This window comes from Myotis daubentonii, chromosome 10, assembly GCF_963259705.1.
Source record: "Myotis daubentonii chromosome 10, mMyoDau2.1, whole genome shotgun sequence".
NCBI classification, from domain to species: domain Eukaryota; kingdom Metazoa; phylum Chordata; class Mammalia; order Chiroptera; family Vespertilionidae; genus Myotis; species Myotis daubentonii.
The window spans coordinates 86261554-86276585 of NC_081849.1; the positions used below are offsets into that span (position 1 = coordinate 86261554).

General features: G+C 63.0%; 1 protein-coding gene across 3 annotated transcripts; it reads left to right on the forward strand.

Moving 5' to 3' along the window:
- Positions 1–33: 33 nt before the first annotated feature.
- On the forward strand, positions 34–14724 carry GCK (glucokinase). 3 transcript variants are annotated; one of them, XM_059655997.1, is made up of 10 exons: positions 34–1305; positions 8715–8877; positions 9223–9464; positions 9806–9925; positions 10755–10850; positions 11019–11118; positions 11946–12129; positions 12847–13002; positions 13340–13573; positions 13849–14724. In XM_059655997.1, exons 1-10 carry the CDS (start codon positions 1261–1263, stop codon positions 13991–13993), a joined length of 1485 nt encoding a protein of 494 aa, XP_059511980.1. In that variant the 5' UTR covers positions 34–1260; the 3' UTR covers positions 13994–14724. The 3 variants fall into 3 exon arrangements, with proteins under 3 accessions (XP_059511980.1, XP_059511981.1, XP_059511982.1); XM_059655998.1 differs by having other exon boundaries at positions 12847–12994; XM_059655999.1 differs by having other exon boundaries at positions 9310–9464.
- Positions 14725–15032: the final 308 nt, after the last annotated feature.

A 15032-nucleotide genomic window follows, 5' to 3' on the forward strand; every position in this document is an offset into this window, starting at 1 on the left:
GCAGGGCGGTCCCGCGTCCCCCCACCCCCGTCCCCCGCGTCCCCCGGGTCCCCCCCGAGCCGCCCCGAGTCCCCGGATCGTCCAGTCCCAGGCCGCCTCCTGGCTGCGCGGTGGAGATGCTGCTCGGTCCGCGGAGGGCGGGCGGCAGTCCCCTCGCGCCCTTGGTGGCAAATGGCGCTCGTAGTCAGGACACACGCCCACCCCCGGGGGGAAGCGTCGGGACGGAGGGGACCCGGAATTCCGTGTAGCTTCACGCCTGGTCCCCGAGTCCGCAGGTCCCGGGCCGCAGGCTGCGGGGAAGGGGCGTCGACGTCTGCGTGCTGGGCCCCGGGAGTCCGGCTCCTGTGCGCTGGCTGGACACGCTCCTCTGCACCGAGCGGAGCTCCACCACCTTCCAAGCCGCTCAGGTCCCCCCTGGGCGAGGCTGAGGCTACAAGACTAGCCACGAAGGCAGCTGCGGGCTCGCGGGCCCTCTGAGCACGGGTGGCCGCGCGGGGCCGGGCTGCCCACTCCCTCTCCTCTGGTTCCCGACTCTCAGGGCCCCTGCTCATTAGGGTGTGGCCCGGCCTGGGGAGCTGAACAGGTGGCCAAGTCTGGTGACAAGGCCGTTGGGCTGTTGCTATGGTGATGGGGATGGAGGCCTTTTGCCTTCAGCCCGTTTTCTGCATGGCAGCTCTAATGACCAGCCGCCAGCCCTGCGGAGGCCCTGCTCCTGGTTGCCATGGCAGCGCTGCCTTTTCCCCAGCAGGACGCCCCCCCCCCCCCCAGGAGAATTCACCGCACACCTGGTCTCCGCAGGAAGTGTTGGGTGGCAGCTGAGCTCCGGGAAGCAGGTTAGGGTGTGAGAGAAACAGTCACCTTCAGCCTAATTGCTCAAATGCTGTCCCCAGCACCGAGGGGACAGCAGCGTTTCTGCTGAGTCTGTTGGAGGCCGAGCCGCAGCACAGCTCAGCACAGCCTGAGAGCTGAGCGGCGCCCAGCGATGGCCCTGCCCCGGCCACACCCGGCCTGACCAGGCCTCTGTGGGCAAGGGTCCCGGGTGCAGCCCTGAAGACGAGGCTGGTGGGCTTGCTGGGAACGATGAAAAGGAGGAAACTCTGTGACTGAAGCGCCAGCCAGAACCCAGCCGGAGGGGGACCATAGCGGCCCAGGCGCCCAGGCCAGCCAACCCCTGGTTGGGAGAAGCCTCGGGCAGTCCTGCTCCGAAACCTGTTGGAAAGGCGGAGGGGTCCCAGCCCCCAGGAGCGGGCTGCGGTGCGGATGCCGGATGACGGTGCCGGGATGGAGACCGCCAAGAAGGAAAAGGTAGCTGCGCCTCCTCTGGCTCTGGAAGCCTCTGTCCCAGGTCCCCGCACCCAGGGGTGGGTTTAGCTCGGACACGCGCCTGCCGCTCAGAAGCTGACTGATGCTCAGGCTCCGCAGGGAAGCCCTGCTGGGAGGGAGTCCTGGGCACCCACTGTGTTGGGCAGAAAGACCCTTCCTCCCCGCAGACCAGGCCCCTCCCTGCTCCAGACTCCAGCCGGAGGCCTGGAAGGTAGGCGGCCAGAGGTCCGGGAAGCGGCTGATGCTGGTTTGGGGTCTGGGGAGTTTAGAGCCTGGGGTCTCAGTGGAAGACCAGCAGCCCTGTCCTGAGACAGTGCTCAGCAGACACGACACAGGCCTCAGGAGCCCACACGTCCTCGTCCTCGAAGGAATCTCTTCGCGGGGAGCCCGAGGGCCGTTCCCTCCTGGGAGGAGCAGAGATCAGTTACTTTTTCCAAAACAGAGAGAAATCCAGCCCAAGTAGTGAGCAAGGAGAAGGGCAGGCCCCAGGGCGAGCGGCCGGCTGGGGTGCAGTGGGGGCCCCAGAGAGGCCTGGTCCTTCCCTGCGACATGATTCTCACCTCACACGCCTCCTCCTCCTCTGAAACAACAAGGTCAGCACAAACGGCACTGCTTCTGCTGCTGGCAGAGCTGATGATGTCAGGAGAAAACCGCCAGCCCAGGCAGGTGCCCCAGCAGGAAGCCAGGCGGGCAGGCCCTGCCCGGGGTCCCCATGCCGTCAGGATTTGGAGACAGCCCAGTGGCCACCTGAGGAGGACGGGGTGGGGGGTGTCTTTGTGACGAGCAGGGAGATGGCGTGGCAAGAGTGTGAGGGGCTGTGGCTACCATAGGGAACCCATTCCCAGATGCGGGCTGGCCCCTGTCCCTTCCTGTGTGTCCAGGGGACACGGGGCTCCACTGGGCAGACCGTCTCTGCTCCCGAGGGAGGGGTGCAGGTCCTAGCCAGGAGCCAGGCTGCCTGCAGCCGCCGAGGGTCACCGACACCCTGGTCCCGGCTGAGCAGAGTGAGGCACGTGCATCAGTGAGGCAACAAAAGCGTCCATCATCAAGATCAATACTATTTTAATGCAAAAAATTGTGCTTTGGAGCGAACCTAAGTGCTGCTGGTTTCTCGTCCGCTTCTGTGGTCCTTCTTACCTGTACTGACCTCCAGGCCTTACCTGTGGTCATCCTTCTATATCCTGCAGAGCTGTGTGGCCACAGGGCTTGACCACATAGATGTCAGCTCCGAACAGTTTCTAGAACTCCTTGGGGGCAGGTCTGCGCCCACTGATGCTGTCCTAAAACTGGGCCCTGGGGACCCGTTGCGATCCTGGTCTGGACTCCCCCACTCCTCACTGGACCCTCCTGCTGGTCCAACCCTCCCCACGAGTACCTGGAGCCTGGGAGACACAGAGGCTCAAAGCATGTCCAGTTGGCCGTGTGTTAGTTGGCTCCGGCACCATAACAAATTCTGTGGACGCAGCAGCATAAGTAACAGCTCCGGAGACTAGAGTCCGAGGTCAGGGCCAGAGTGGCCAGTCCTGGTGTGGCCTCTTCCGGGCTTGCAGATGCCAACTCCCAACTGTGTCCTCATGGGGGTGGGGGGCGGTGCAGTGAGGGGAATGAGGGGCGCCAGCTCTCCGTCTTCTCATAGGACACTAATCTCCTCTCGGGGCCCCACCCTCATGACCTCTTCTAACCCTGATCCCCTCCCAAAGCCCCACCTGCAAATACCATCACATTTCGGTTAAGGCCTCGGTGTGGATTTGGGCACACAATTCGGTCTGTAGCCTGGAAGGAGCTGACCACCCTCCGTTCTGGCCCTCAGGCTGCCCGGCACTTTGCCCCCAGGAAGAAGGAGGCTCAGCAAGGGGGTGACGCCCTGTGCTTGCCCTGCTTCCTGCCTCTGCAGGAAAGGCCAGCAGGTGTGCTGGGACGGGCCAGCTCGGAGGGAGTGTGAGAAGACCCTGTGTGGGGGACAAGCTCCCCGTGGGCAGGAGCAGGTCAGCCAGCTCTGCACAAGCCCACCTACCCCCCCCTCCCTGCTGAGCTGGCCCCCCTGCAGAGGCCGCAGCCTCTGACCATCCACCCGGCAGCGGTGACAGACCTGGATGGGTCCAGCTGCCCCACCCCCTGCCCCGGGAGGGAAGGGGTGGCAGAAGTGAAGCAGCCCCTTTGAGCGCGCCCCAGAGAGCAGAACTGACCCGGCCCAGGGGAGCGAAGGCCGCCTCCACATCTAGCACCTGCACCCACGCGGGGCGGCTCTTCCGTTCCCAGCGCAGTAGCCTTTGGAAACAAAGTCCCTCCAGGCCTCAGTGTCCCCTCTGAAAAGGCCCCCGGCTGTCGTGTGGGTGAGACCCCCCAGTGTGCCTGGCGGCGGCGGGGAAAGAGGAGAGGGTGCACGGGCTCCTGCTCAGAAGGCTGCCCGGTGAACGAAGTGCTGGAAAGCCCTGCAGCAGAGACTGGGGAGCGGATTTCACGCCGCCGTGACACACTCCTTTCCAGAACACAGAGAACCCCCCCTTGGCTGGCCCCTCCGTGCCCATGATGTTTACCCACAGGCAGGCTCCGGGAAACGGTGTCGCACGCATCAGGTGTGCCCTGTGGCCCCGCCCACGGGCTCCTGGATTTGGCCAGAGCAGAGCCTGGAGCAGCGCCGTCCCAGCTGGTGGACCCCAGGCCCCTTTCTGGGCACACGGGTCAGGCATGCCTGGGGAGCACCCCCTGCTCCCCGTCCCTGCAGCCCCCCAGGCTCACCAGCAGGCGTGGTGTTCCCTGAACAAACTCTGAGAAACGTGAATGCATAAAGTGGTAAAGAACAAGGCCATGAGACTCAGTGACAGCTGGCTGTTAGGGTAGCCCAGCCCTGGCCGGGGGCTCCCTTGGGAACGTTTCCTGGTACAGCAAAAGGTTCGGGATTCATTCCAGTCAGGACACACACTTAGGCTGGGGTTCCATCCCCAGCTGGGGCACGTACAGGAGGCAACTGATGGATGTTTCTCTCTCTCTCTCTCTCTCTCTCTCTCTCTCTCTCATCAATAACCATGACCATAGGTGAGGATTAAAAGACAGCCCCCAGAAACCCACTGATGGGCAGGCAGAGATTTCAGTTGGTTACAATGCAGTGGTGGGTGTCTCCTAAACACACACACACAATGTCGTACTCAACTTCTGGCCAATGTATCGCCCGTTAAATACTTAGAAACTATAACAGAGAGAAGGAATATTGTGGGCAGACCTCTAGTTTTCCAGTAACCAAGCCCATGCTTCTGCCCACAGGGAAGGAAGCTCATGGTACACTCAGCCATGTGAAGTGCTGGCCCCGCCCCTCCTGTGCCCCAGCCCCCACCCCCACCCCGGCTCCCTGCCAAGGCCAGGCCAGGCCCACAGCAGAGTGAAGGGCACTCATGAGCCACCACTAGAGCCTCAGGATGGAAAGGTATTGGCAGGGAGACTCGTCCCTGGGGTCCCTCGAGACCCCAGCCCCCACCGCCTGGGACTTGCGTTGTAAATGCTTCTTACCCCTCCACATCCATCCTGTCTCCGAACTCCTGGGCACAGGGGAGTCCGAGTGCCAACAGCCTGTAGCTGGAGGCTCAGGAAACACGACATCCGCTGCCACTCTGGCTACCCCAGGCCAGGGCCCTGAGCTGCCCTCTGCCAGCCTCTTGGCCTTGGCTGTTGGTGGTGCCCTACCTGGTGTCCCTGCCGTGTCTTCCTCTCCAGCTCTCAGTGGGCGCAGGCTGGGGCGGGGGCCAGAGGAAAGGAAATGGTCTCTCAGACTGGTCACACTTCATCTGTGAATATCTGTGCCTTTTGCTTGTTGCTGTCTTTCATCCTTGGTCGGCCCACATGTTTGCTCTTTTATTGGTCTTTTAAAGAATTGGGTGTGGGATTTGTTCATTGAGTTAACTGTTGTTTCACTTGTGTTTTCTGTGTGATTTGTTTCTGCTTTTATCATTCTTGACTAGAGGCCTGGTGCATGAAATTCATGCACATTAAAAGGGGATTAATTAGAGGAAATATTTTAATATTGCTATTTGCCCTTTCTCTATAATAGAAGTGTCAGAGATCAAAGAAAATTTGTAAAATGCATATGAAAATCTTCCTCCTGTCAGAGTCTGGGGCACACCACACCACGGCACCCAGAGTCAAGTACCCACCCACCCACGTGCGCCCAGACCCAGCCAGCCCCCCAACATTGGGCTAGATCAGGGGTGGGAAAACTTTTTGACTCGAGGGCCACAATGGGTTCTTAAACTGGACCGAAGGGCCGGAACAAAAGCATGGATGGAGTGTTTGTGTGAACTAATATAAATTCAAAGTAAACATCATTACATAAAAGGGTACGGTCTTTTTTTTTTTTTTTTTTTTTAGTTTTATTCATTTCAAACGGGCCGGATCCGGCCCGCGGGCCGTAGTTTGCCCACGGCTGGGCTAGATCCAGACCCGGCCGGTCCCACCCTTGTCAAGCCTGACAGGCAGGGGGTGTGGCCTCAGGTCCCTGCTAATTGCTCATTAAGGCTCATTAAGGCTTGGCCTCCGCTGTGGGAGCAGCCATCTTGTGTTATGGAACGCCCCCCACCTTCCACTGAGGGCGCAGCCATCTTTGTGACAGAGTGATGGTCAATTTGCATATTCCCTCTATTGTATAGGATTCTTTTATTCTAGTCTTTGTGGGTGCACTCTATCTCTGTTTTGTTGGGTTTGGCCTCTTGGGAGCCTGCTTTGCTCACCAACGCCCATTTATTTTGCTGCGCCCCTTTGAGGGGGTGCATGCTCCTGGGAGCCCTGCTCTGGCTGGGAGCCACACTTCGTGTATTTGGTGTTGTCATGGTTACTCATCTGGAAGGGTCTGCACTCAAACCCAGATGCCCTCTTCAGCCCAAACACTGCTGACCACAGCCCCTCTGCCTGCATCCAGTTCAGGCCACTCTAAACCCCTGCACTTCTGCCAATGCTCTGGCACTGTCCTGCGGTCCCTCTGGGAAGGTCCCTCTTCCCGGGCCACCCCTCGGCACCAGGACGGCAGGAAGGATCTTGAGGACCCTGTCCTCGGCCTCTGTGACCCCACTGGTCTCTTCTGAGCTCCCTAAGGATGCAAGCGTCCGGTGTCCATCTGTACAGCTGTCTGCTCTCTCCTCCAGGATTGTAAGCTCCTTGGGGACCAAAACCCAGTCACTTTTGTACCCTCAGATGGAGCACAACTCAGGGACTCAGACATGAAGTCAATGAGTGACCCACACCCCGAACTAGCCTACCACCCTCTCCATTAGTCACTGTTGGCATCCTTCCACGGTTAATCCGGATGCACTTAAGGGCTGCACCAATTCAGGGGCATGGGAGGCGGGTCTGCAAAGTGCAACTACTTCCTCCTCACCTGGTGGCCCAGCAGGTGTGCGTGAGCTGGGAGAAAGTGGAGCCTTGAGTCAGGGCAGGCTTCAGGTCAGAGGGGCCCGTGGGCAGGGCCTCCCAGGACCTGGGTCACATGGCGTAGAGCCTGTGAGTGGCTTATAGTTGGTCCCTGGGAATAGTTCTGTCCTGGGGCAGGTGCATGGCTTCTTTTTTTTTTTTTAAAGGTTTTTTTGCTTCTTTTTTTTTAATATATTTTATTGATTTTTTACAGAGAGGAAGGGAGAGAGATAGAGAGTTAGAAACATCGATGAGAGAGAAACATCGATCAGCTGCCTCCTGCACATCTCCTACTGGGGATATGCCCGCAACCCAGGTACATGCCCTTGACCGGAATCGAACCTGGGACCTTTCAGTCCGCAGGCCGACGCTCTATCCACTGAGCCAAACCGGTTTCAGCAGGTGCATGGCTTCTTGAGCCTTTCCCGATTTAGGAGGCGGGCAGAGGCCCGGGCCTCCCACATGCTGGGCCACAGGCAGGCATGAGTTTGTATGGAGCACCCAGCTCAGGGTCTGGGGTATTGTCCCTATGAGAGCATGACAGACAGAGGAGCCCTGGCCGGTGCTCCGTGGTTAGAGTGTCGGCATGTGGACTGAAGGGTCAAGGGTTCAATTCCCGTCAAGGGCATATACCTCCCCAGCGCCGGTTGGGGTGCATGTGGGAGGCAACCAATCAATGTGTCTCTCTTACACCAATGTTTGTCTGTCTCCCTCCCTTCCATTCTCTAAAAATCAACGGAAAAAATATCCTCGGGTGAGGATCAACAACCACAACAAAAAGACAGACAGAGGAGGCAGAGTGGTCGGCTTGGGCTGAGGACACTGGCCTCCTGAGTGCCAGGAGCTGCGGGCTGCGCCCACTCGGCAAACACTGGTGCTCGAATCTGCATGTGTGCTCGTGTGCTTTGTCAGCCCGCCCTCTGTGACTGTCCCTGGGTCTCCATGTGAGTCCTGTGGTCCTGATAGGCGGCACGGCTCCTGCGTCAGGACATGCATCCACTGGGAGTGCCCAGGCCGCAGGAAACCGGAGACCCTCCCATAGCCACACCTGGGGGGGGGGTGTCTGCTCCTCTCCCCCATCTGTGGTTTGCTAGCAGCTTTCCCTTCCACCGCGGCTCCTCCTGGTTGTGGGACAGCTGCATTCACAGCCTCAGGGGGCACTGACCTTCCTTCTCCTGCTAAACCAGGCTTCCTTCACCCGCCACTGTCTGAGCCCAATCACAGGCTGGTCCCTGGGCCTGGGGAGGGCCTGCCTGCCTTCCATATGCTACTCCCTACCTGGGCTGGATTCCCAGCGCCTGCATGGAGGAGACCCACAGCTCTTATCAAGTATCTCCTTTCCTCTGGGTCCAAAGAGCCAGCGAATCCAAGCGGCCTCCTCTCAGGAAGGTGCACTATTGTGCAAGGTGGGCGGGAGCCAACCACCCACACGCGGAGCAGAGCAAGGTCCGGTCACTGGGGGCACATGGGCACGGGCAGCTGGTTCAGGAGGGGCCGGCCACACCCCAGGAGGTTCAGGAGGAGACCCCGCCAGGCCATCGCACTCGCAGGGAAGGTGCCACTGGCTGCACAGGCCTCGCTCCTGTCAGTGCACGGGGACCCCCATGGCCACAGAGCCTGCCACGCTTTGGACAGCAGTGCTCTCAGCTGCCCTGACTGTCCTTCTGGCCAGTGTGCACACCGTCCCTTCACGCCCTTAGTGTCAGCCCTGGAGCGGGAGTGACTGCGTCCCTCACCCAGTAATGCCGCCGCCCCTCGCCCTTCAGACAGGCTGCCCTGGCCTCACCCGCCCTCCTGCTTAGCGCCTCTCCCCGCCTCACCTCCCGCATCTGCCCTCTGCCCTCACCCTGGACCCCAGCCCATCCGTGAGGCTCTAATTGCTGAGCTGTTTTTAACTGTGGTGATTTGAGTCATCACCCCGGACCAGGGCCAGAGCAAAGGAGATGCTCGTGTGAGTGGGGAGTGCCCAGTACCCAGCCTTCCCCTCCCCGGTGCAGGCAGAGCAGATCCTGGCGGAGTTCCGACTGCAGGAGGAGGACCTGAAGAAGGTGATGAGGCGGATGCAGAAGGAGATGGACCGAGGCCTGAGGCTGGAGACTCACCAGGAGGCCAGCGTGAAGATGCTGCCCACCTACGTACGCTCCACCCCCGAAGGCTCAGGTACTGCAGGGCGAGGGTGGGGCCACCCCGTGGGCAGCTGTCCCAGGCCCCTCCAAGAGCTCTGGCCCAGGCAGCCTGGAATCAGGCCCCCAGAGGCTGGGCCCCCGACAGGACGACCCTCACCTGGGTTTGCAGGCTCACCGTGGCCTCGGGACCTGGCTCTTCCCATCTCACTGGGGAAGTACTCCCTGTGGTCACTTGCCCCCCTCCCCGCCCCCAGTCCTGAGTCTGGGCCATTTCACTAGTTTTTCAGTTGAGCTCTAGACTGGGGGTGACTTCAGTTCAAAGCTGGGGGTTCTCATGGACTTCCCAGTTCACCTTTGCCCCCCTCCCCCCTGTTGAAAGTGGTGTCCCCAGACGTCTGGCATTGCAGCCCCTTGTCCAGTACTCCTGGGCCTCCTGCCTTCCCTCCTCCTCTCCCTGTGGCTGCAGAAGTTGGGGACTTCCTCTCGCTGGACCTGGGTGGCACCAACTTCCGGGTGATGCTGGTGAAGGTGGGGGAGGGGGAGGCCGGCCACTGGAGCGTGAAGACCAAGCACCAGATGTACTGCATCCCCGAGGACGCCATGACGGGCACCGCGGAGATGGTGAGAGGGGCCTCAGGCTCTAGTCCTGGAGGGGCACCTCCCCACCTGGGTGAGGGCCCACCTGTCCACCTGCGGGGGCCAGTCCTCCACAGCTTCAGGGGGTGGCCAGGACACCTGGAGGAAACAGAAGTCATAGTCTTCTATGACTGAGCCACCCTGTCCTGGGGTGGCCGCGGGCAGGGCTCTCGGGGAGGCTCAGGGCCCAATAAGTGGAGGGACTGCGCACAGTGGAGCTGGCTTCCCCGGGGGCTGGGGGCTCCCCGGGGGCTGGGGGCACGGAGCAGGCTCTGGGTGGGGGGACGGGGCTGTGGCCGCCCACCGCTGTGGCCACGCGCTCCCAGCTCTTCGACTACGTCTCCGAGTGCATCTCCGACTTCCTGGACAAGCACCAGATGAAGCACAGGAAGCTGCCGTTGGGCTTCACCTTCTCCTTCCCCGTGAGGCACGAAGACATCGACAAGGTGGGGCCCAGGGGCTGGGCAAGGGGCACCAGACAGACGGACAGACGAGGGAGGGACGGACATGCACCCGGGAGAAAGGCATCCGTGCAGCCTTCAGACACAGCTCCCTGTTGGGAAACTGCCTGTCGCCCGCATCCATGGCCCCGTGGGAACGAACGCTGGCTGGTTTCACTGTCTGCCTTGATCTCCCCATAACATCACCCAGTTCACACCCCCACGACCGGGCAGGGAACCGAGGTCGGTGGCCAGCCCGGTGGGAAGTGGCAGCGCTGGGCGCCCCGGAGGCCGGTGTCATCACTGGTGACCCTGTGCTGGGGCTGAGGTGTGCGGGCGGAGGCCGAACCCTGCCTTAGGCTTGGCAATGACACACACGCCAATTACACGTGCAAACACAAGCACATCCGTTGTGTGCACACCTTACCTTTACATGTATCTGCATGCATCAAGCACACACGTCTGTGACATGAAACCTCACACACAGCAGCAGCAGGAGCGACATCATGCGCAGGTTTTCCAGCCCCCAGGGTGCACTGAGCGCAGTGGGTGCACCACAGGAGGGAGGAACCCTGCTCACACACAGGCTGCTCCACTCCAGACCCACACCCTCACTCTGGGGGGACATCTCTGGGCTTTACTACACAAACATCCTCAAATTGCTGGGACCCGCTCTGCAGAACCATGAGCAGTTGTGTAGTCATCAAACCTCTCAAAACTATGGGAGCCTCAGTCTGCTCACCCGCTAAGTGGGGTCTGGGGACCAAGGGAGCTCCCCGCTTCACACCTGCCCCGGCCCTCCTCAGCGGCCACCGAGGTCCTCCTCCTCCCACAGGGCATCCTGCTCAACTGGACCAAGGGCTTCAAGGCCTCCGGAGCAGAAGGGAACAACATTGTGGGGCTCCTGCGAGACGCCATCAAGCGGAGAGGGGTGAGGAGGCACCTGTTCCCTGGCCCCTCCCCCCTCAGGCGAGCATGTCAGGGAGGGCCTTCTGGGTCCCCTCGGGGAGAGTCTCCGCTCCCTCCTTGGTGGGCCAGCCCAGGACAGGTTAAACGGAGACCCCCAGCCCCAGCCCCACACCTTCTGTGCTCTTGGCAGGACTTTGAGATGGACGTGGTGGCGATGGTGAACGACACTGTGGCCACAATGATCTCCTGCTACTACGAAGACCGCCAGTGTGAGGTTGGCATGATTGTGGGTAAGGACTCGTGCCCTGCCCTGTCCAGGGGCCTCGGCCTCAGGCCCTGAGGAGTGAGGGCCACAGTCAGCGCGGGGCCTGAGCACCCAGGGCAGGCTTGGGGAGGGCAGGGGTGCCCCCATGCAAGCTCTGTCCTGATGGGAAGCAGTCACACTGCATCACTGCATCAGATGGCACGCCTGCCACACCTGCACCTGGCCCATCAGATTTAATTAAAAACTTTATCTGGTAAATTGACCAAATGAGACGGATTTGTCCAAGTGGAAGAGAATAAGCAAAGTGGTGTCATCTCTTCCTGGAAGGTCTGACCGTACCCAGGGCCAGCCTGCCCTAGCCGGTCCCACACTGTGTCTTACCTCAGGGCGCCCCCCCACCCCCACCCCAAACAGAGCCCAAGACAGAGCGGCTTAACTGTATGAATGGAAGAAGCCAGGAAACAAGGGTGGAGCATAGACAAAACCGTAACATCCAGCACCCATCTCTACTGTGCACATTTGACACTTTTCTCTCAATCCTCCCAACCAGCCAGATAAGGGGGGGAGGAGGAGGTGTTCCCCTTCCCTGGTGGGGAAGAGGGACAGCCCAGAGGGGTGGGTCCCTCCACCTGCAGCCATACAGCGGACAGGTGCTGTGTGCCTGGGAGCGGTGGGGGCAGGGAAGGCTGCCCTGGGCTTCCTGCGGGCTGGGGCATCCAGGAGAGGGGGTGGGGTGAGCATGGGGAGGGGTGAGGGGAGGGGTGGGACGTGTAGGAGAGGCGGCTGGGGAAGCGCAGCCCCTGCCGGTCCCGTGGGTCCGACGCTGCCGCCCCCCCCACCCCCCACCCCCAGGCACGGGCTGCAACGCCTGCTACATGGAGGAGATGCACAACGTGGAGCTGGTGGAGGGGGAAGAGGGCCGCATGTGCGTCAACACCGAGTGGGGCGCCTTCGGGGACGCGGGCGAGCTGGACGAGTTCCTGCTGGAGTACGACCGCGCGGTGGACGAGAGCTCGCTGAACCCGGGCCAGCAGCTGTGAGACCGCCCGCGGGCGCGGGAGGGCCACGCAGATCACGGGCTGGTTTCTAAGCGGGTCTGGGAGGCGCAGACTGACAGCTCCTCCAGCGCGCACGCTGTCGGGCCGCGCTGTGAACCGGCCGTGAGCGTGTAGACCTGAGAAAGGGGGGCTGTGGGCAGATACGCCGGGGCCCCGCTCCGTCCCGACAGGCGTAGGGAGGTCTGAGACGCCCCCGCCACGTTAGCGGCTTCACGATGCAGCGTTTTGTGGCGTTTGCTGCCGGTGCGCAGGGCACGGCTGGCCCTGAATCTTGGTACCTTAGGACCCCGCTGCGGCCAGGCCCTGCTGGTTCCCGCGTTGGCGTGGTCTCTGACCGCAGACACTGCTGCGGCTGATAGTCAGGGCGCCTCCGGAGGAAACACGGAGGCTCACGGCGGAGACGCCGTGCCGGCGCCGCGCCTGCCCTGGGCGCGCCCCAGAGCGGTCCCAGCGCCCGGGCCTTCATTTCCCAACTATGCCCGGGCGGTGCGAGAGCACCCCGTCGCCCGTGGGAGGCCGCGTGGACCCAGCGCGGGTCCGTTCCAGGCCGCTCTCGGAGGGGCTGGCCCCGGGTCCCCGTTAGCCGAGCGCACGAGCAGGAGCCGGGTTTGGAGAAGGTGTGGCGGCGGCGCGTGGCCGCGAGGGGGCGCTGGTGCCCGGCCCCCGCCCACCGCCCGCCGCCCGCCCTCCGCCAGGTACGAGAAGCTGATCGGCGGCAAGTACATGGGCGAGCTGGTGCGGCTCGTGCTGCTGAGGCTGGTGGACGAGGACCTGCTCTTCCGCGGGGAGGCCTCGGAGCAGCTGCGCACGCGCGGCGCCTTCGAGACGCGCTTCGTGTCGCAGGTGGAGAGGTGCGCGGGGGGGAGGGTCCACGGGGCGGTGGCCTCGGTCCCCAGGGCCGCACCGAGGCGTGTCCTCTCCGTGGCTCCTGTCACTCCATCCACGCGACAGCGGCAGGCGCGACGGTGCCGCCCACGCCAGCGCGGAGGCCCTGGGCTTCAGGACGAGTCACGACCCGGTCACTGCCCGTCGCCGGCGGACCCGAGCCTTTCCTGGCCCTGGCCCCGCGCCCCAAGCGCTCTGCCTGGACGGGGCGGGGAAAGGGCGGGGGGAGCCGCCGGTGGGTGACAGGCTGGCTGGGTCCTCGGGCCCTCCAGCGACGCCCTCCCCGCCCCTCCCGCCCCGCAGCGACTCGGGCGACCGCAAGCAGATCTACAACATCCTGCGCACCCTGGGGCTGCGGCCCTCGGCCGCCGACTGCGACCTCGTGCGCCGCGCCTGCGAGAGCGTGTCCACGCGCGCCGCGCACATGTGCTCCGCGGGGCTGGCCGCGGTCATCAACCGCATGCGCGAGAGCCGCAGCGAGGACGTGATGCGCATCACCGTGGGCGTGGACGGCTCCGTGTACAAGCTGCACCCCAGGTGAGCCGGCGGCCCCCGGCCCCGCCCCGCGTGGTGCGCGTCCTCCGCGCAGAGCCCAGCCCGTCTCCACCCAGGAACCACGAGGCGGGGCGGACACTGTCCCAGCTCTCTTGCTGCTCATGGGTCCCAGGGTTCCTACCTCATCCTCCCCGCAGGTCCCAGGCAGGGGAGGGGCCCCTGGGCGCACGCAGGGCAAGTCCCTGGAGGGGGCAGGGCAGGCCGCGGGGGTGGGGGGAGCTCAGGAGGCGGGCCCTCAGCCGGCCTCCCCCGCGCAGCTTCAAGGAGCGGTTCCACGCCAGCGTGCGCCGGCTGACCCCCAGCTGCGAGATCACCTTCATCCAGTCGGAGGACGGCAGCGGCCGCGGCGCCGCCCTGGTCTCCGCGGTGGCCTGTAAGAAGGCGTACATGCTGGGCCAGTGACAGCGGCGGCCAGGCACGGAGGAGGCTCCAGGGGACAGACTCCCCACAGGCGCCCCAGCCTGGCCTGCCTCCCGAGCCGCCTCCGCCTGGTGCTGGGAAGGCACAAAGGAGACGCCAGGCTTCCCGAGTCAGTGGGAGGGACAGCCTCCCGGCCCTGCCTGGGTTGGGGGCTCAAGGAGCAGAAATGGAGACGCCCAGCCTCCTGTCTTTCTGCTGGGACCCCCACCCGGAGGGAGTGGCTCGCTCAGGACTTAGTTGGAGCTTCCGGCTTGGTTCAGCCTTGCCTGGGCCCCGCTCTGGGGAGGGGTGCCCTGTGGACCCTGCTGTGGCCTGGCTTCCCTGGGACTCCGCCCACATGGGGAGGCAGCCCAGGGACCTGGCCAGATCTCCGCCTGGCTCCACGGCACAGGGCTGCTGACCACCCAGGCCTGGTGGGCTCTGCCTGGAGAGAGGGGGGCAGGGACCAGCTCCGCGTGGAGAGGAGGCCCCAGGAGGCCTGGGACGGCAGCCTCTTCCCGCCCACCCCGCCTCTCCTGAGGGCCGGGCGCTCACAGGAGGTACCGGAGACCAGCCCCCACAGCCCGTCAAGGACCCAGGAAGAGGAGGACCCCCGCCATGGGGCTGCCACACACCAGCCAGCAGCACCCAGCACAGCCTCCAGGGGACCACCAGCCTCTTCATGCCCAACATGGGACTGGGTGGTTTTTTTAATTAAAAGTTTTAAAAGTTTAGAGCATGGCCTGGTCCGCGTTCTTTAACTTCTGTGCATAAGGACTTGGGACAGTGTACAGACGTGGTCACCTGTGTGCAGACACTGCTTTGTTATTTCCTCCGGCCAGCAATGGGGGGGGGGGGGGCCGGGGGGCGGCGGACAGAACACGGAGCAAGAGACCAGGCTGTGGGAGCAGGACTGATGCCACCTGGGTGGTGTCAGAGGTCCTAGATGTGCCCAGGCCCCACCTGCCTGTGGGATTTGGGGTGTGGATGCCCTGGTCAAACCTCCGGGAGCCCCAGGAAGTGCCCAGGAGGAAGCAGGGCT